Genomic DNA, 22,001 nt, shown 5'->3' with positions numbered 1-22,001 from the left:
GTGCTTTTAAAGCTGGGTCAAAGGTCAGGGGAAGTAGTGAACATTTTATCAGTCACCCAGACACTCACACAGAACTTTACAAGCAGGGAATCCCGTTCCATCCATGGAAAACTAAGCATGGGATTTCAGTCAGATCAGTCAGAAACTACCTTGTTTAAGAGACCGAATTTCAAAAGCAACCACCTGACCTGTGACCCAAAAACAAATAAAGATAAGTGAGTTATTACAAGTCCTGTGCTAAATGTGAGCCAGCCGTATTTAAACAGTAGGACTGCGACGTCTTTAAAGTCCTGTAGATGGGGAAAAAACTGTGATTTCAAGCAAATCTCTTTAGTTAACAAGGATGTTCAAAGTTAGTGATGACATCATACTCAGACTCTCTAGAGGGCATTTTCCAAAATAGCTGACTAAACTTGACAAAACGGCCCACGTGATGAACAATGACCCATTTGAGCTTGTGTCTGTTTATGTCTGCACATCACTGTGGTTACCTTTGTGTAATTTGCTGGGACTCACAGGTATGTGTGTGTGTGTGTGTGTGTGTGTGTAGCACCCAAGAGAATGCTCTCTGTCATTACCGCAGGATAATTACCCAGAAGCCCCCATCATCCACTATAAAGATACGTTCAGCAGGTACTTGACTAAAATGGCAGGAACACACCCGGCGATTCTCTCGATTACTCGTGCACACACGCTCTTAGTCTGCAATTATTTACAGCCCCGAGCTGCAGTACACCGTTTACTCGAAGATAATGAGCTGTAGCCACTATCTTTAGCGTTAAATATACAATAACCCCAAAAAACAGTGTTAGCGTCACGCTCACAAGCTCTGTTCGGAATGAATGCTACTGCTTACTAAATACTGTGCAGTATGTGCTTTTAACTGCCTACTCATTTTTAAAATGAGCATGAAACATGGTCAAATAGAGGCTGTTGTTGTCACCACTGTATGTTGCTATGTTATTTTAGTATTATTTATATTTTATTGTATGTTTTATTAATATTAACTTTTATTTTTATTTTAGTGAAATATTTAGTAATTTTGTTTGTTTTTTGTGCTTTTTTGTTTTTATATATATTTGTAATATTTCGATTTTTATATTTTCTAGGTTTAATATACTTTTAACTTTAGTTTTTTTCGTGTAATATTAACATTTGTTTTAATTTTCATTTTAGTGTAATATTCAGTCATTTTGTTTGTGTATTTTGCTTTTTTCGTTTTTATTAGTCTTTTTTAATATTACTATTTAGGTTTAACATATCTTTAGGTATACTTGAGGTTTTTGGTGTAATATTACTATTTTAACTTTTTTCATTTTAGTATACATATTTTAATAATTTAATAATGATTTTTTTTTTTATATTACCGTTTTTATTTTTTGTTTAATTTAAATTTCCAGTTAATAATTTTAGTGATTCAAATTAAAGTTGTTTTTTTTAATATTACTGTTTAGGTTTAATTAATTTTTATTTCAGTTTTAGTTTTAGTTTTTATTTATTACCAGTTAGTAATTTTAGTGCTTCAACTTGAACCTATTTCACTTAGTAGCGAAGGCAACATTTAATTTAGTTCGTCATCATTTTGTCATTTTATTTTCACTTTTTTCAGTTATTAAAAATGTTTCTTGAAATAAATGAACTTTTCCACGACATTCTAATTTATTGAGATGCACCTGTAGTATTAGTTAACAATACTAACCCTGATGTGTTGCATACTTTGCTTTTTCATCTAAAATCATCTCAACATTTTTCAATTAAGTATTCATATTTTATTTCTTTCATTTCAATTTCAATCCACTTTCTTTCAATTAATAAAAAGGCATTTAATAGTTTTAGTTTTAGTTAACGACAGTAACCCTCGTATGTTGCATGAGTAATTTAGCGAGTGATGTTCGGTTATAAGTCACTTTGCATTTTTAAACCAAAAGTATCTTAAAATTTGTCAATTAAGTAATAAGTAAAAGAAAAAATATCTATAGTGCTGCTTGTATTATTTCAGATTGATTCAGCAGCACACTGTAAATGGAAGTTGTATTGCTTTGTGAGATGCAGTAGCAAATGTCGTAGGTCATTTGTGTCATATTCTGTGCACAAAGTACTGCATACTGCAAACTCAAGCGGCACAGTTTGAAAGCACTGTTGCATGATGGGAGTATCTGGGTGTTCATTCTGGAGGGTTGTGGGGGGCTGTGTCTGTGTACATGTATGTGGGTGAGAAAGCCCCATCCCCCCGCCTCCATCAACAGAGCCATAGTCCTAGAGCTCCGAGATTCTTAACATAAACACACAGCAGATCACTCACACACTCATCTTCTCAATGAAGGCTTTCATCCTGTGCTGCGTGGCACTGCGCTGGGGGTGCAGGACAGAAAACCCAACTGCAACTATGCTGAGACATATGATACCGCTTTAGCCATAGAGCTGGGAGAAATTACCGGATAACCATGATATTTTTGGACATTTGATGATATTTGATATGTAAAGTATGTTTATGCTCTGAAATGGCTTAAAAGGGTACTTTTTGTACCAGACAGCCTTTGTTGGCATGTAAATTAAAATGTTTATTTTTTTGTTACTAAAATACTGAAATACAGAAAACAATCAGTAAGAAATAACATTTACTTTTGTTTTTATGTTTTTATGTTATGTAATATAATTTTTGTATTTCATTTCCGAGTGAGTTGATTTCAAGTATTTTGCTAAAATATTATGAAGACAAATTACTTTTACTAATATATTTTAGGAAAGTTTATTTATTTCATAGATGAATTATATTATAAAATAAATGTATATTATTATAAATAAATGGGGTTGATTTATAAAAATAAAATATCAATACATATATTTATATTTCTAAAAAATATTTTCTAAATATAATTACATATTTTACAAATATTTTATAAATAGTTTATATTAATAAATGTTAATTTTATAAATATTTATTTTAGAAATACACATTTATACATTTAATACACATGTAAAATACTTTGTGTGAATATTTAATAAATATATTAATAAGTAAAATATACATTTATAAATTATTTCACAAAATAATTCATAAACATTTATATTTGCTAAAATACATAATAATTTACTTATTAATATTAAACTTTTTAAATATTTATCATTTTATTATTATCTTTTATTATTATAAGGCCAGCCAATTGCGCAGTCTGAGCACTGTAGGATTGTGGGATTGGTACATACCTTCAAAGCTACAGAAAAGGACCACATGGACCTTTTCATAAACACACACTGCACACTCTCTCTCTCTCTCTCACACACACACACACACACACACACAGTGGGATTCAGGATCTACAGTACTAATATATTTTAGGAAAGTTTATTTATTTCATAGATGAATTATATTATAAAATAAATGTATATTATTATAAATAAATGGGGTTGATTTATAAAAATAAAATATCAATACATATATTTATATTTCTAAAAAATATTTTCTAAATATAATTACATATTTTACAAATATTTTATAAATAGTTTATATTAATAAATGTTAATTTTATAAATATTTATTTTAGAAATACACATTTATACATTTAATACACATGTAAAATACTTTGTGTGAATATTTAATAAATATATTAATAAGTAAAATATACATTTATAAATTATTTCACAAAATAATTCATAAACATTTATATTTGCTAAAATACATAATAATTTACTTATTAATATTAAACTTTTTAAATATTTATCATTTTATTATTATCTTTTATTATTATAAGGCCAGCCAATTGCGCAGTCTGAGCACTGTAGGATTGTGGGATTGGTACATACCTTCAAAGCTACAGAAAAGGACCACAGGGACCTTTTCATAAACACACACTGCACACTCTCTCTCTCTCTCACACACACACACACACACACACACAGTGGGATTCAGGATCTACAGGTCTTCTGTAAGTCTATAGCTCATAATCAGAAAAAGGAAATTCCCTCGAATGACTTCCTGTTTCCTCTTTACTGTTTAGTTTCTAAACAGAGCCCTGCAGCACTGTTAGCACACTTCATAAGAGCACTCTTGTGTTTCATAGGGAATCCCGGGACCTCCAGGGAAACCAGGGCAGTCAGGGGCGAGAGGACCTCGGGTGAGTGTGTGTGTGTGTGTGTGTGTTAGACTAAAAGAGCCATTGACCTTTGACCTCAGATATAAACAGGAAGCGTGTAAAATGCAGTGCCACACACGGTTCGCTCCAGTGTATTTGTGCTTTATTGGTTCTTTTTAGTGAGTGTATCTGTGTTTTGTCTGGTTAGCGGGTCGAACTGACCTCTGGATCTGTCTGACTCATTCACTTTCACACTCGTTCATTTGCCCTTTCTTATTCCTGTTTATCTCTTTTGTCATTTTTGTGTATTTAATGAAATATGAATTGAGCTACAATATCATGACTACAAATGCACATCATTTTAAAGTATTAAGAATTGCAGTGATAATAATAGTTAATAACGATATCATATTAGTAATTATTATTAATAAATTAACAATTATTCATCATCAATTAATATATTAATAAATGAAATATTACTTATTTTGTAATTCTAAATATTTATCACACATTCTGTGGATATTAACAAATAATTTGTTAACTTCTTAAATATTACTTGCAGTCCCTGGGCAGGATGTAATATAAAATTTACCAAAGAAATACAAAAAATATGTGCAACATATCACGTTGTATTCCATATAAAAGTCAGATCAGTGATAATGTAATTGATTTGTTATAAGCCATACTTAGTTTTTTTTTTTTATAGATAATTTATATTAACAGAAATATTATTTTATTAATATACATATTTATAAAATATATTATACATTGATTTATTTTATAAATGTTATACATAGTATATATTAATGCATGAAATATTATTTTATACTTATAAATGTTTATAAAAATCTTGTGAATATTTATTATATAAATAATTTTATATAATGTCCCTGTCCCTGGGCAAGATGATGTTATATAAAAGGTACAGCAGCATAATCCAATTAAAAAAAGACAATACAATTAAATAGACAGATAGATAGATAGATAGATGTACATGCAGTATATCACATATTATATTCCATATAAAAATTCAGAGCAGTGATCACTTAACTGATTTGTCTTAAGCCATATTTTAAGTGTAATAAATAAAAATAAATAGCAAAAATAAATGTTTGGTATCCTCTAAGGTGAGCAGGTACTAAATTCCATCTTTCTGCTGTATTTGAAGTATTTTAGAGCATTTTTCATGGATGATTTGTCTTTTTTGGGTCTATTCCATTGACTAAAGTCCTTGTGAGGAATCTGTATGCACAGTCAAACACAGAGAGCCATAGAGCCATGAGACTTTGTTTGAACTTTGACCTTTGTTGACAGGATGGCATGGATGCGAGGTGATGTTTTAGCAACTGTAGTCAACATGTAGTGTGCATACATCAAAGTGTGTGTGTGTGTGTGTGTTCTAAGTATTTTAGAGCATGTGTTATAAAGTCTGACTGCTAGGCCTTGTTCAGCCGGCACCCTGTTCATGTTAAATGTGTATGTTATTTGTATATGTGTGTGTGTGTGTTTGCTTGTTAGAACAAAGAAGTCCTTCACTACACTGTTTGCGCTTTCTTTGCACTCTCCTCAATCTTTGCTTTTTCCTAGTACACGACTAAGAAGCCTCCTATTGTCACCAAGTCTGCATTTATGTGCCTAAAAATACAGTAAAAACAGTAATATTTTGAAATATTATTATCATTTAAAATAACTGTTTTCCATTTGGACATATTTTCAAATGTAATTTATTTCTGTAATGCAAAGCTGAATTCCAGTCTTCAGTGTCACATGATTCTTCAGAAATCATTCTAATATGCTGATTTGCTGCTCAAGAAACATTTCTGATTATTATCAATGTTGAAAACAGTTGTGCTACTTCATATTTTTGTGGAAACGGTGATGCATTTCCCCCCAGGATTCTTTGATAAATAGAAAGTTCAGAATTTATTTGAAATAGAAATCTTTTGTGACATTATATCATTACTGTCACTTTTGATAAGTTTAGTCCATCTTTGTATTATCGTCTTTTGAGGGGAAAAAACTATCTTTCTGACCCCAAACCATATAATGGTAACACATAACATAATCAGTCCATATTCACTCCTTATATATGAATAAATAGTAATGTAAAACATTTTTTAAAGCCACATTTTGAGTGTTTATTGATTTAGACAGTTTGGTTAAAATTATTTAGTGAATCACATTGTTTGGGTGCAAATCAGAGACTTGGTTCTTTTTATTCTTCTGGGTTTAATATTATATTAGCAACAAAGTAATATTCAATATTTCATCAATATTCAGTATATCACACAGCCCTAACATGAGACTTTGTTTGAACTTTGACCTTTGTTGACAGGATGGCATGGATGCGAGGTGATGTTTTAGCAACTGTAGTCAACATGTAGTGTGCATACATCAAAGTGTGTGTGTGTGTGTGTGTTCTAAGTATTTTAGAGCATGTGTTATAAAGTCTGACTGCTAGGCCTTGTTCAGCCGGCACCCTGTTCATGTTAAATGTGTATGTTATTTGTATATGTGTGTGTGTGTGTTTGCTTGTTAGAACAAAGAAGTCCTTCACTACACTGTTTGCGCTTTCTTTGCACTCTCCTCAATCTTTGCTTTTTCCTAGTACACGACTAAGAAGCCTACTATTGTCACCAAGTCTGCATTTATGTGCCTAAAAATACAGTAAAAACAGTAATATTTTGAAATATTATTATCATTTAAAATAACTGTTTTCCATTTGGACATATTTTCAAATGTAATTTATTTCTGTAATGCAAAGCTGAATTCCAGTCTTCAGTGTCACATGATTCTTCAGAAATCATTCTAATATGCTGATTTGCTGCTCAAGAAACATTTCTGATTATTATCAATGTTGAAAACAGTTGTGCTACTTCATATTTTTGTGGAAACGGTGATGCATTTCCCCCCAGGATTCTTTGATAAATAGAAAGTTCAGAATTTATTTGAAATAGAAATCTTTTGTGACATTATATCATTACTGTCACTTTTGATAAGTTTAGTCCATCTTTGTATTATTGTCTTTTGAGGGGAAAAAACGATCTTTCTGACCCCAAACCATATAATGGTAACACATAACATAATCAGTCCATATTCACTCCTTATATATGAATAAATAGTAATGTAAAACATTTTTTAAAGCCACATTTTGAGTGTTTATTGATTTAAACACTCAGTTTGGTTAAAATTATTTAGTGAATCACATTGTTTGGGTGCAAATCAGAGACTTGGTTCTTTTTATTCTTCTGGGTTTAATATTATATTAGCAACAAAGTAATATTCAATATTTCATCAATATTCAGTATATCACACAGCCCTAATATAAATACACACACTATTGTTTTTACACACTTGCATTGCTTTTGTTTTGTTTTCATGCATGGTATCACTCAATCTGTTGGGCTTACTTATGGACTGTTTCCCTCCAATGACCCCCATTGACCTTGACCCTCACTGTGACCTCTGACCTCAGATGGGATGTCGTTTAAAATAAGAACAAGGACAGGGTCGCATGAAAGGTCAAAGTCAAATGGAGTTAAGAACTGACTTCAATCTCAGTTTCTGAAGATTTCTTCAATCTTCAATTTCATCTCAGTTCCATTCACTGTAAACTGAAAGCACATAATGCCCAAAGTGTACTTAAGTACGCAAGTACATGAATGCAAAACCATCAAACTAGACAAGATGAAGCGGTTCATAATGCAGGTGCATTCTGAGCATGGCCACAAGGGGCGCATAAACGGTTTCTATTGTCAGAGGGTGAACTATTAAATGCATTCAGTTTTGCTTAATTGTTCATTCCTAATGTGTGTATTGTTTATATGGCGTTTCCTGTAGGGACCCCCAGGACCACACGGCAAGCCAGGTCGACCCGGTCCACCAGGGTTGAAGGTAAAAACCACACTTACCGTCAGATAATCCGCAGTCTGATCCCATGCACTGCTCTGCTCATCTTCCTCTGTTTGGCCTTCTGTTATATTCATCACCGCTTCGCACAAAACCCTGCGGACAAGGTTTTGGAAACACAGGCACACACATGTACACACACACACACAAGCCCTTTGATTTATTTGAGCTCATGAGAAGCCCAGCAGGTAGTGGAAAGACTTTCCCATGATACGGAAACGAGTGTTTGTGTGGCGAAGTGTAGATGTAGTATTAAACACGGATTATAAACCAAAAGCACCGAACGTACTTCCAAATTAGGTGTGCGTGTGATGTCCTGCCGTGTGATTGGTCCGCCTTTTCCATCCCTGTAAACGCTACAAAGGTGGTAAACAGCCGAGCAGCCCAGCGGGGAATGTGTTTGTGTTATTGAACGCTCTCTGCTTTCTGTTTTTAATTATTTTAGGCGGCCTTTGAAGACAAACCTAGTTAAGGTGCAACGGCCTGGAGTCAAACTTCCCACATGTTCACGCTCTCTTATTCTGTCTCTGACACACACACATGTACATGCACACGCAAACCCGTTATTACTGTAATATGTAAAGCTCAAAACGGATGAAATAACAGCCTTGCTTTGATCTGATTAGCATCTTTAAACGACTGGGCTTTATATGATGAAACATTTTCTTCAGACGATTTAAACTCCATCTTTTGTTTTGTCGTTCTTTCTCTCAGGGGAAAAAAGGAGACCCTGGACTTTCTCCTGGAAAAGCGCCAAAAGGAGAAAAAGTGAGAAAACACACATACTTCAATGTTAACAACAGCCAAAACATTGTTCTTGATGAGAATAAGGGTCTTTGCTGAGCATGCAAACATAAGAAGAGTTTCAGCAGCAGCATCTGCTCTCCATGGGTTCCTGTGGCAGCACTGGACTGTTTGTGCCTCATGTTTACTCTCTGTGTTTGTAGGGAGATGCTGGTTTGTCTGGTCCTGTCGGTTTAGTCGGGCCGGAAGGCCGGAAGGTAAGATATTCTGAAACGCTTGAATCATTCTCTCCGTTGTTTCATTATTTCTCGTCACTAATGTTGCTGTGCACTTGCTGGGTGACATGAGCGCAGATGTTTGCCTCTTTGCTTACCAGACCCATGCAAACACTCTGAGCGCTCCCACTCCTTCTGCCTCACTGTGTCTCCCGTTGCTGTGGAAACCCAGTGTAAACATCAGAGGGAATCCCCAATGAGTCGTCTATCACTCCTTTATACTCCGCGCTCACACACGTCAAACAAGGCTATTGAGAGTCGTACAGTCGTTCACCATGCATGACTCTCTTTGTGTGTGTGTGTGTGTGTGTGTGTGTGTGTCGCGTCTCAGCTGTGCATGATTATAGCAAGTTTAGACTCTCTGCCAGGCGTTTTAGTGTAAGCAATAGCACTTACAGCTTCGTATGTGTGTTTGCGTTGGAAGGATCTAGCAGAGGGATCTCTGGAAAAATCCTGTAGCGGATTCCTGGATTTAAACGATGGTCGTTAGCATGCATATGTTATGTCTAGAGCAGCAACAACTAATTAATACAATCAAAGTCTATTATAAAAGTAGTTGACAGCGAGTGTCATTATTAAGACTTTGTCAGTTTAGATCCAATGACAAAATGCAACTAACCTGATAATCAAATATGGTTAAGATAACACATGAACACCTGATCAACATTTAACATGAAAAAGCATGTATAATAAATAATTATGGTGCTGTGTTGGGTTGCCACTTTGTCTAATTTAAAATCTTTTTTATGCAGATAAAAAAATGAAGCTGATTAGCTGGATTATACTGGATATACTAAGTTGGATATTTAAGTAATTTCAACAAATTTTAAGTTGTTTATTATTTTTTTTACAGTGATGTGTGTGTGTGTGTATATATATATATATATATATTTCCTTTTATTTCAGTTCTAAGGTGTGGATTAGCATGCTTTTTTCAAAATACTAAAATATAATTTTATTTTTAGTTGATTATCCAATTAGTTGATTTATCGCAGAAATAATTGATCGGTTAATTGATTATTAAAATGAGTTGTTGGTGGCATGTCTGTACATGTGGTTTAGTGTGTGTGCATGTGTGTTTTTGAATACCTGGCAGGCTGCGCGGCGGTCCATGTCTGTGGGTAGAAAAAGAGACATCAGAATGTAGAGGAGAACCTCTGGAAAAACAGACAGCAGCGTGTCATAAACAAGTGAATGAATGCGGGTATGACCGACGGAACCCAATAATAAACCAAAGCAGCCTGTGATTCTACTGAGGGGCCAGACAGATTAAGCAGCTGATCCAGTACAACCTTTAACACAGATTTTACTGTAAACAGTAAAAGATGTTCTAGAGCTAGATGGTTCTTAGAAAGTTATAAGGGATTACAAGATTTTTTTTTAGATAAAATGATTCTGACATAAAATGGTCCTTTTTAGAATTCTAACAAAATAATAAATTTTTGTTTGTTGTAAGTGTACTGTATATGTAAGTGTTTAAATGCTTGTAAATGTAAAACAGAGATCAATGGTACATGTGTGTGGCTGTTCGCTGGAATGTGGAGGCAGAGGCAGGAATTGGAGCTGGGTTTCCCACAAACAAACGTAATGGAAGAACCAGACATCTCTCAAACGCTGAGTGTGACAGGATGGATTTCACTGGTTTGGCAGAGAAGAAAGTGTGTGTGTGTGTGTGTGTGTGTCTTGTAGTTTTATGTTCTTGTTTGCATTTCTCTAGAATGATGGTACTTCACACTACTGATCTGTCTGTCTGACTGTCCATCTGTCTATCAATCCTGTCCATTGGTCTGTCTATCCTGCCTGTCCGTCTGTCCATCCATCTATCTCTCTGTATCAATCCTGTGTTCTGTCTGTCTGCCTGTATCTATTATGTCTATCTCTGTGTCCATCTATCTGTCTTATCTATTAATCCTGTCTGTCTGTCTATCCATCTAGCTCTCTGTCTGTCTGTCTATCTGTTTATCTACAGTGCCATGCGAATGTATTCATACCCCTTGATTTTTTTCACGTTTAGTTTGGTTGCTGCCTTATGTTAAACTGCTTTAGTTTTTTTCCACAACAATCTACACTCCATACACCATAATTGTCAAAAAAAACAGGTTTTTAACATCTTTGCAAATGTATTAAAAATAAAAAACTAAAATGATTCCATTGCATAAGTATCTGGGACAGTTGAAATTTAGCTCAGGTGCATTCGTTTTGCTTGTAGATATTACTACACTTCAAGTGTGCAAATTCAATTGAATGGGTATGATTTGGAAAGGCGCACATATCTTAATAAAAGGTCTAACAGCTGATAATACATATCAGAGCTAAAACCAAGCCCTGAGGTCAAAAGAACTGCCCGTAGAGCTCAGAAACAGGTTTGCGTCAAAGCCACACATCTGGAGAAGAGTTCAGAAAAAAATTCTGCTTCATTGAAGGGTCACAGAAGCATGTAGTCTCTGTTACCCTAAATGGAAGAAGTTTGAAACAACCAGGACTCTTCCTAGAGCTGGCCTAGTGGCCCAGCCACAGCCTGGGATTGAACCCAATCAAATATTTCTGGAGAAACCTGAAAATGTGCATCTGCCCCCATCCAACCTGACAGAGCTTGAGAGGTGAACAGGTGAGGTGAAGAATGGCAGATAATTGCAAAATGCCGATGAACAAAGCTTGTCGCATCAAACAAAAAAAAGACTTGAGGCTGTTAAGGTGCTTCTGCAAAATATTTAGTTAAGGGTATGAATACTTATGCAGTGTACTTATTTCAGTTTTTTATTTTTAATAAATTTACGAAGTTGTGACAATTCTGTTTTTGCTTTGTCAGTATGGAGTGTAGATTGATGTGGAAAAAAAGTCATTTAAATCAGAATCAGAATCAGAATGAGTTTTTATTGCCAGGTATGTTTACACATACGAGGAATTTGTTTTCATGACAGAAGCTCCACAGTGTCAGAATGACACAGAATGACAGTGACAGAACAAAAACACAGATAATAAAAAATAGAAAAATAGAACAAGTAACTAAGGAATAAAAATATACAAATCGTAGGAATGCACATGTCTTCACAGAAACTGATATAAGATGTTACTGTGAAGAAGTTTATCATAAGGCAGCAACATAACAAAATGTAAAATAAATGAAGGGGTATGAATACTTTCGCAAGGCACTGTATTTTTTTTTGGTCTCTCTGTCTATCTATCTATCTATCTATCTATCTATCTATCTATATCTATCTATCTATCTGTCTGTCTGTCTAACTTCTCTGTCTATCCGTCTATCTGTCTGTCTTTCTGTTTGTTTGTCTATCCATCTATCTATCTATCCATCTGTCCGTCTGTCTGTCTGTCTTTCTGTCTAACTTCTCTGTCTGTCCATCCGTCCGTCTGTCTATCTGTCTTTCTGTCTAACTTCTCTGTCTGTCTGTCTTTCTGTCTATCTTCTCTGTCAGTCTGTCAATGTATCTGTTTAACTTTTCTGTCTGTCTGTCTATCTATTTAGCAGTTCATGTTCAGTTTATGTTCTCACTGTTGTAAGACATGCCATTCAGAAGTGCGGTTCACATGTAACATGGAAAATATTCTCATAGTTTATCCATTTTTTCTTGTCTGTCTACTGGCGCACTCGTGAGGTCTCACACTTTACTATATTCCTCCCTCAAACCCGTCTCTCGCTCTGTTCCACCTTTGATGCGTATTTTCCACTCTGTGTCAATGTCTTGCTGTAGTCGGCACAATATTGCGCCTGTAAGACTCGTGGGAGCTTGACTATAACCGGAAAACATTTATATCTGCAATATACACACACACATACACGTTTGCTCACTGAAACCCACATATGTTGCAAACGCACATGTGCAGATGCATTTTGTTCAACTTAAAGGCGTGTGTGGAAAATATCGCACTGCTTTCGTTATTGACTACAGATGGATTGGGCCAATAATGATGGATCTGTAAAATGCACGCTCACTGTGGGAGATGTGTATTTGTGTGCGTGTCTTTCCATATACTTTTTTAGAAAGTGGTTTTGTAGCCTTTCATTTGTCTTAGGTTGTTACAGTTTGTGTGTATGTGTGTGTGTAAATCACTAAGTGTTTACTAAATCGTCACATGTCCTCTTTGTGAACAGGGACAAAAAGGCCATCCAGGACCACCAGGCCTTCCCGGGGAACCAGTGAGTAATGCAGACATACAAACCCTGTTACACAAACAAACAAGCACATAAACAAACACTCAAAGTGTGAGGATATTCTCATCCAAGTCAAAAACGTACGTCACAAGTAATAACTAATCCATGGAGAGATTTACCTCTTAAAATACACACACAGACATTCACATGACAAGAAAAAGTCCTTATAAAGCCCTCTGTGTTATTTAAGGTGAACCGTCCCTACAAGTCAAAAGTTTAGTGAGAGGAAAGACAAACACGCACACCCAGAGGAAAGTTTTATTGCTCCGAGGGTGTTCTTTCATAACTCGGGAGACTAAGGCCCAATCCCAATTCTACCTATTAGCCCTTCCCCTTTCCTGTTTCGCGCGTTCACGTGAAGGGGTAGGGGTGTCTCGATTCTCTTTTGGTTGGAGGGGTAGGGGTAAGGGGAAGGGCCAGACAGCCCTTCAAACGAAGATTTTTTGGGGCCACACTTCAAACGAAGGGGTATGAATTATCTCAGCGTAAACCGGCTTCAGTGGCAACGTGGCTGCCCGAGCGAACAAAAAGTCAAATAAAAGTAAGCATTTTTGGCATTAATAAAGGTTTTAAGAAAAGTAATAATTTGTTTTATGTTACATTCAATCGTGAGTTCATATTTACGGTCATGTTACTCAAAGAAATGTTTGCAAAAAATTGTTAATATTTGCTAACTAATGTCATATCATTATAGACTGCACGATAGTGCCACAACATATTTTCATGTCTGATCAGGGCAATAACCACTATAGACATTGAGGGGGGCTAGTCCCCCCAATAATTAGAAATCGCTAAACTCTTTTCTCAAATATTGCCAATTCGAGAGAGAGAGAGAGAGAGAGAGAGATGAAAGTTGCGTGTATGCGAGTCTGTGTGTTTCTCTTTTTAGAGTGAGTTTACTTAAAAAAAACAGCAATTTTATTCTCTCGTTGCTGGAAAATATAATGTATCGATTCAGTATTTAAACTGTTATTAATAAAAGTCGTGGGGCAGCGTTGACAAGTTTCTTTTCTCCTGGCTGTGTGAGCTGCGCGATCTCTGATATATGTGTGTGTGTTTGTGAGTGTCAGTAAGCAGCGCATTAATATAGAACGGTAATTAAAGGCTCTAATGCACACCAAGGTGTGTGTATTGTAGGAGCTAGACGACAAAAGAATGACGCGTGACGTATAGTAGTGGTGTCCCAATTCTTAGGGGAATATTTTCACCCCTACCCCTTGACACTCTGTTTCAAGGGACAAGGGGAAGGGCTAGGCGGAGGGGTAGGGGAAGGGGTATAAAATAGAATTGGGATTGGGCCTAAGTGTGTCATTTCTGTGTCTAGCATCACCAAACAGAATTGCAAAATAAGGACTGATTTTAAACGGAACATTCTCCTTGTCTGCTATTGGTCAGACAAACAAATAGCCCCGCCCCCAAAGTCATGAATGATGCATTTATATAGCGCTTTATAGTGTATTGTTGTACACCCAAAGCGCTTTACAATCATGTGGGGGGGGGTCTCTCCTCAACCACCACCAGTGTGCAGCATCCACCTGGATGATGCGACGGCAGCCACAGTACACCAGCTACAGGTGGAGAGGAGAGAGAGATAGAGCCAATCAAGTGGTTGGGGATTATTAGGAGGCCATGATTGACAAAGGCCAGGGGAGGAGCTAATATAGCCCTTACTGGCTATATTATGTACGTTTATATGTTACGTATAGTAGATACATATAGTATCTACTATATTTACTTTATATTAGATTTAACATTTTTACCAGTGTCTAATTCTGTTTTGAAGGTCTTTTAGGGTTTTTTTTTTGATGATGATGATAGAAAAACAAAGCAATCGACAATGACAAACTTTACTTTTAATAGTGTTCTCAGTTATTTAAATTGAGTATTAAATATTAATAAGAATTTCTCCTAAAATTCCTTTGGAGAAATAACAATTGTCAAAATGAGTTGTCGAAATTCAGCAAGAGAATATAACTATAAAACAAACATGAATAGCAGCTCTTGAAGAATTTGATGAAAAATGTTTGTGTTCACATTCTTCTTACCTCTGGATAGTGCTAGGCGGTATGACCAAAAATTTATATCACGGTATTTTTCAAAATTATACCGGTTTCACGGTGCATGACGGTATTTTATTTTCATGCATGACCGGGTGTTAACCATATTTTCTACTGATTGAGAGAGGAAATACTGCAGTATATTGACTTAGAATGCCCTATTTTATGTGTTATTAACAGACGAACTACGCTCATATTTATAATTCCAAACAATCAGTAAGCGACAGGTGCTCGGAAACGCTGTTTTGTACTCATTTATTGACGAGTCGGCTGCGGTGCGGCCAACTGAATGCGCTGCTTCTCTGCCGCTCACTGCACAGAACAGACGCCGAGAGAGGTGACACTTCTCCGGGAAAGTCAGACCTCACGTTCGCGGGACAGCACTGGCGAAATCTTCCAACTGAACCATAGCTAAGGTTTATCCAAAAAAGTCGCTAGGTTTGTCAGTATGAATATTCTATGGAAAAAAGCCGATAAAAGGGTCTGAAACTTGCTAAATCTAGTGCTAAAGTCACGCTCGTGTGTGTGTGTGAGACGCGGGAGCTGATGGCAGGGGGCGGTGGATATTTGTGGCGGTCAATGTGGAACTATTGTGGATGAGTTCTTCTGTGTCATCACGTTCTATTAGTTCTACAGCTTCAGTTTCAGAACTTTCATGCTTAGTAACACATACAGCTGTTCCCTCACCACAGTGCAACAATGAAAATAGACCCCTTTCAAACAGTGTCGCGTTCCGAATGTTGTTTAAGCGACATACAGTATTGCGGTATTTTAAAAATTCATATCATAACAAAAATGAACACCGGTATTCGGTATGAACCGGTATACCGCCCAGCACTACCTCTGGGTACAAACACATTCATGCTGCATGTTTTATGCTTCATCTGGAATAAAATCTGATACCAAAATGTAAATATTAAGGTTTTCAAAAAGTATCAAACGCATTCATCCACCAACATAGGCTACACAGATGTCCAGAAATCATGTCGCTTACACATTATTGCTCCTTATATTATTACATTGAATAGATAAGACAGTCTTAATATTACATAGGCTTAAGCCACACTTATGTATAAATAACATTGCATTAGATCAAAATGTTAACTCAAAACTGCATCTAACTTCATTTTTCTTCATCATTTTTGCTCAGTGTCTTTGAATCAGCTTGATGTAGCTCATCACATTAGCTATAAACACGTTCCACTAAATCATGTCTTCAATTTCAGCACTAAATCTATTGATTTATCATTTCAAACCCAACAAACAAAAACATTTAGCTTGATTGTGCTTTTTCTGTAAAAGGATTCCATCGTTTGGTGTTTTGTTCCAAATAAAGTGCAGTGACATTGATGCAGTTTACATGTTCAGACACTGGGTCTTTAAGGTAAATGTTTATGCTTGAATGTATATTAGGAGAACCAGTATTTCTCTTTTGTCTTATTTTACAGGGAGAACAAGGTCCTGTTGGAGAAGCTGGAGCCAAAGGCTATCCTGGCAGGCAGGTGCAGTAGATCTTCCTCTGCTGTGGAGTGTGGTGTGTATGTGTGTGTATGTGTGTGTGTGTGTGTGTGTGTGTGTGTGCGTGCATGCATCCGTACATTCATTAGAGTGTGTTTTGCTTTGTTTTTCATTGACTGCTCATGGAAAATATGCAATTAATTTAGCAGTACGTTGCCCTGGCATAGATATTAGTTTTTGTTCAGTAAAGCTGCGGGCCACCGCTATTGAAAATCACAGCGTTTAATTATAGGAAAGGATGTATTTGCTCACTCTGACTGCATAGTATTGAGATGTTTTGACACGCTTGTGTTGTTTTCATTGATGGAGTGTTGGATTTAATCAGAATAAATCTCCATCCTTTTGAAATATCTGTCCAGAACCCACAAGTCTTTGTTTTTTAACACATCTTGAGCTCATTGCAGTTGCTTGCATTGAATTATATAAAACGGTTCTTTGGAATGCATAAATCTGATTGGTCAACCAGAGCATTATGTTGTCAAATATAACTTAACCGTCTTTTTCTTCTCACATAATCAAATAAACCAATAAGTCAAATTATTATTTGACATCATGTGTTTATTTATCCAGTCATCATTGCAAATAAACCCCTTTTTCTTTTTATAACCTAACCAAATCAAGAAAAAGCACATTTGTCAAACATTTATCCATTGCTATTTTCTGCATATCAGCCTAAATTTGAAAATGTATAATATAATATATTTATACAATATTAAAAATATATTTAACTTATAAAATATATAAAACATTTCAAATCTGTATCTATAAAAATACATAGAATATACAAGTCTCCATCCTTTTGAAATATCTGTCCAGAACCCACAAGTCTTTGTTTTTTAACACATCTTGAGCTCATTGCAGTTGCTTGCATTGAATTATATAAAACGGTTCTTTGGAATGCATAAATCTGATTGGTCAACCAGAGCATTATGTTGTCAAATATAACTTAACCGTCTTTTTCTTCTCACATAATAAAATAAACCAATAAGTCAAATTATTATTTGACATCATGTGTTTATTTATCCAGTCATCATTGCAAATAAACCCCTTTTTCTTTTTATAACCTAACCAAATCAAGAAAAAGCTCATTTGTCAAACATTTATCCATTGCTATTTTCTGCATATCAGCCTAAATTTGAAAATGTATAATATAATATATTTATACAATATTAAAAATATATTTAACTTATAAAATATATAAAACATTTCAAATCTGTATCTATAAAAATACATAGAATATACAAGTGTGGCTCTGTTTAATATATGAAGCCTATGATAAAACCATTATAAGTTCATCATGGTTTTTGTTCTTGTGGGCATACAAATTTGGATACTTATCAAAAGAAACGAGCTATTAATTTCGGTTCCATTTTGCCTGTTAAATGATGTGTGTTGATTAAATCCTAAGCGTGTTTCTGAAGCCTCTCTCTCTCTCTTTTTCTTCTCTTCCAGGGTTTACCTGGTCCAATAGGGCCTGTTGGGCCGAAAGGGGCTCGGGTGTGTACACGTCTTCTTCCCGTTTGATGTATGATTGCAACTTAACAACGCTGTCATTGTGACATTTGAGCTGTCTGAGCGGGCCTATAGTTACCGTTGCTAGGTTATTTGCATTGTTTGATCTTTTACAAAGCTAAAAATGTAGCTTACGACTTAGTTGAATTTTAAAGTCAAGTGATTTGACCTCGACTCCAGAAGAGAGATTTTTACTACTACAGCTTCTCTTTTCTTTCATCCCCCTGGTTTTTCCTTTTTCTGTTTTTTGAGTCAACAGAGACTCAAGCATGACAAATTTGCTGCTGACAGCTACCCGAGCCATAAGTGTGCGTTTATGTGTGTTTTTAGCCTCCTATGGTCACATTAACATGTTCGCATGTACAGCCATCTTAATTTATATTGCCCTGTCGTCTATTTGATGTACTCAGAAACAATTTATATTTTATTCTCACTGTACCACTTTATATACCATGCTCACACACATGTACGCTTTGGCTGTTGTGTTTGTAGTCGAGCTGTATTAAAGGCTCTTTATCAGGCTAGGCTCTGCCCCCATAGGCTGGAATTTCCTGTTTAAAATCAGACTGAGGCCCTGCTGTCTTTAGTCACCGCTCATACAAACACATACACATGTGTCTTCCAATCAGTGCTGGGTAGTAACTGATTACATGTAATCTGGATTACGTAATCAGATTCCAAAAATAAAGTACCTGTAATTACATTATATTACATTGAAAATACTCACAATCAGATTACAGTTACTTCTTTATGGATTACATGATTACATATTATTTACGCAATGGCAATAAATTATTCATAATTTATTGATTTGCCCCACATTTTTCCCCCTTTCTAAATGAATTTACCACTTATGTACAGTATGGGAAACCCTACCATAATGTAATGTTTAATGCATTTCATGATGTTGAGAAAGAATGGAATATATTTTCGTTCTTTTAGTTTTTTGTTGTTTTTTTAATCAATATGATGCACACTTATACGTAATATGTGTAATCCAGATTATGTTACTAACTACAATTTTCGTTATGTAAATTATAACCAGTAATGGACTACAATTTGTAAGTAATCTACCCAGCACTGCTTCCAAAGCACATTTGTATGCCAACTAGTGTTGTCACGATACTGGAATCTCTAATAATAATAATAATATAATAATTTGATACGATACACTGAATTATATCGACATTCAGTATAATTTTGGAAATCACAGAGAAAAAACCACAACATTAAGGGCCTAAAATTTTAGATTTTCATTGAAAGCTGTATATAACAAAGCTAGAACATGACAATGAGGTATATTTTTACGCTAATGAAAACTTCTTGAGGTGGTAAAACACGAGAAATTTGCATATGTTTACTTTCAGTGCTGGGTAGATTACTTACAAATAGTCCATTACTGATTCCAAATTACATGACAATAATTGTAGCTGCAATCCATGGCATTGCACATTTTAGGTAACATAATTTGACTACTTTTAGATTTCTTTTGACCTAACTCATTTATCACATTGATTAAAATAGGACAATATTGTACCATATTGATATAAAAAGGCAAAGAGAATACAAATATTTTCCATTCTTTGTCATTAACAACACTTCTAGGTTTCTTAAACTGGATTTCATGAAGCAGTTTAATATTTTTGAAAGACAAAGACTTGTGTGAAAAATATGTAATAAAAAAGTAAATGTAGTCTAATTACGAGTATTTTAAAATGTAATATAATCCAATTACAAAATACTTAATTTTTGGAATTTGATTACATAATCCAGATTACATGTAATCAGTTATTGCCCAGCACTGTTTGCTTCAAATTTCTTCAGAGAGAGAAGTATTATTTTTCCCATTTTTACCCAAATTAGGGTGGTGTGAGCTAGGGCTGTGCAATTAATCGCATGTGATTGTCATGCGCATCTCGTCAGTAAAGCAGTTTCCGTGATTAGTAGTAAATCTCCATCACCTGCTTTCAGACGGTGCAGCATTTACTACACAGAGCCGTAGTTCACTGACAATTAGGCAATAACGTGTTCATAATTGCAGATGAATCGATGTTAATGCCTAATGCCAAGTTCACACTGCACGATTTTCATCGTGACATTGCATCCCTGTTGGTTTCATATTGAACGACTATCTGGGGTAGCATTCAGTTGCTGTGTTCACACTGCACGATGGAACGACGACAGGAGGTTACACACTGCATGACTTTACAATAGGAAGAATCGCCGACAGCTCTGTCTGGTGCAGGGTTGCCAGGTTTTCGCTACAAGACCCGCCCAATTACTACTCAAAACTAGCCTGAAAATAGCCCAATTGCTTTTGAGGGGGTCCCCCGGTAAAATTGCATTCGGGGGGTAAAATACAAATTTTTTTGGCGGGGTTCTCCTGGTACAATTCACATTCCAGGGCCTAAATATCACGTTATTGGGGTCGCTTCAACCTGCTGACATAAAAAACAACCGGCGGCAATCGCGGATTTGGCAACACTGTTCCGCAAACTACGTTTCATATAACTCCTTCCCGAACTTCCCGCTGCCCTGTATCTTGGTCTCTGATTGGCTGTAGGTCATCGTCGATGTGGTTTTCAGTCAGAACTCATTGCACACAGCGTGATTGTGAATCGCCGACAGCTCCAGATATTTAGCATGCCAAATATTTCACGGGCGTCGGCGACGTGTCGGCGATTCCCTCAGATCGCGTCTTTGATAATTCACACTGCGTGATTGTCACTCGTGTGAACGAACACCGAGTTCCCTCCAATTTCGGGCATTTGTCGGCGATTTCGAAAAACCTGTTGGCGAGTGAAAAATCGGGCTAAAATCGTGCAGTGTGAACTCGGCATAAGTGCTGCTCCATCTGAAAACAGGTGATGGAGATTTACTACTAATCATGGAACAGGCTTTACTGACGAGATGCGCATGACAATCGCATGCGATTAATTGAACAGCCCTAGCTCACACCAATCAATATTTTTGACATTAATACCAAAACATAAAAGTACCTTGCGTGGAGTTTTTGCTGGATGTGTGTGAGTGTTGTCGTTGTACCCTGTGTTTGTTTGTGCATGTTTTCATCGTTTGTTCCTTGAAGTGAGCGTATGTGCCCTTGGACTACATTGTGGAGGCCAGCACCATGCAGTCCATGGGCATATACACTTACTTCATGGCCTGCATCAACACGAAGACGTCCATCCATTCATCCATCCATGACCTCTCCATTCATCTGTCCATCCGTGTGATCAGTTACTGATCATATAGTGGACGTCTGCAGCTGGATTGCCAGTGATTATACACCATAGCAACCACTTACAGCACCTTAACAACCATATACCATGTAGCAGCTGCCCAAAACACTTTTGCCACCACAGAACACCCTAGCAACCACTTACAACACATTAACAACCATATACAATGTAGCAGCTGCCCAGAACACCTTAGCAACCACCTAGCACACCCTAGCAACCACTTACAACACCTTAGCAACCATAAAGCAACTACTCAAAACACCTTAGTAACCACCCTGAAAGCTATATAAACTATTAAAACACCTTAACAAAAACCTAGGTCACCCTAACAACAATATCAAAACTACACAGAACTGCTTAGCAACCACCTAGAATTTCCAAGTAACCACATTAAAAACAACCACAAATAAGAAACAGTATGGCAACTACCTTGAACATCTTAGCAAACAACTTAAATGCCCTAGCGACCACATAGCAACTACCAAAACACCTTAGCAATC

The 22,001-nt window shown here is 35.9% G+C and overlaps 1 protein-coding gene across 1 annotated transcript in view; it reads left to right on the top strand.

Annotated features, from left to right (window-relative positions):
• Positions 1–22,001, top strand: part of col27a1a (collagen, type XXVII, alpha 1a) — a 77,879-nt gene that overhangs the window by 13,328 nt on the left and 42,550 nt on the right. Inside the window, exons 4-10 of the mRNA XM_016272720.1 lie at positions 4,062–4,115; positions 7,914–7,967; positions 8,697–8,750; positions 8,930–8,983; positions 13,113–13,157; positions 16,678–16,731; positions 18,200–18,244. Coding sequence (XP_016128206.1) covers positions 4,062–4,115; positions 7,914–7,967; positions 8,697–8,750; positions 8,930–8,983; positions 13,113–13,157; positions 16,678–16,731; positions 18,200–18,244 — 360 coding nt within the window. The remainder of the gene's footprint in view (positions 1–4,061; positions 4,116–7,913; positions 7,968–8,696; positions 8,751–8,929; positions 8,984–13,112; positions 13,158–16,677; positions 16,732–18,199; positions 18,245–22,001) is intronic.

The sequence above is a fragment of the Sinocyclocheilus grahami genome, unplaced genomic scaffold, assembly GCF_001515645.1.
Source record: "Sinocyclocheilus grahami isolate Dianchi unplaced genomic scaffold, SAMN03320097.WGS_v1.1 scaffold73.1, whole genome shotgun sequence".
In the NCBI taxonomy this organism is placed as follows: Eukaryota; Metazoa; Chordata; class Actinopteri; order Cypriniformes; family Cyprinidae; genus Sinocyclocheilus; species Sinocyclocheilus grahami.
This window is presented reverse-complemented; position numbering and strand designations above follow the sequence as displayed.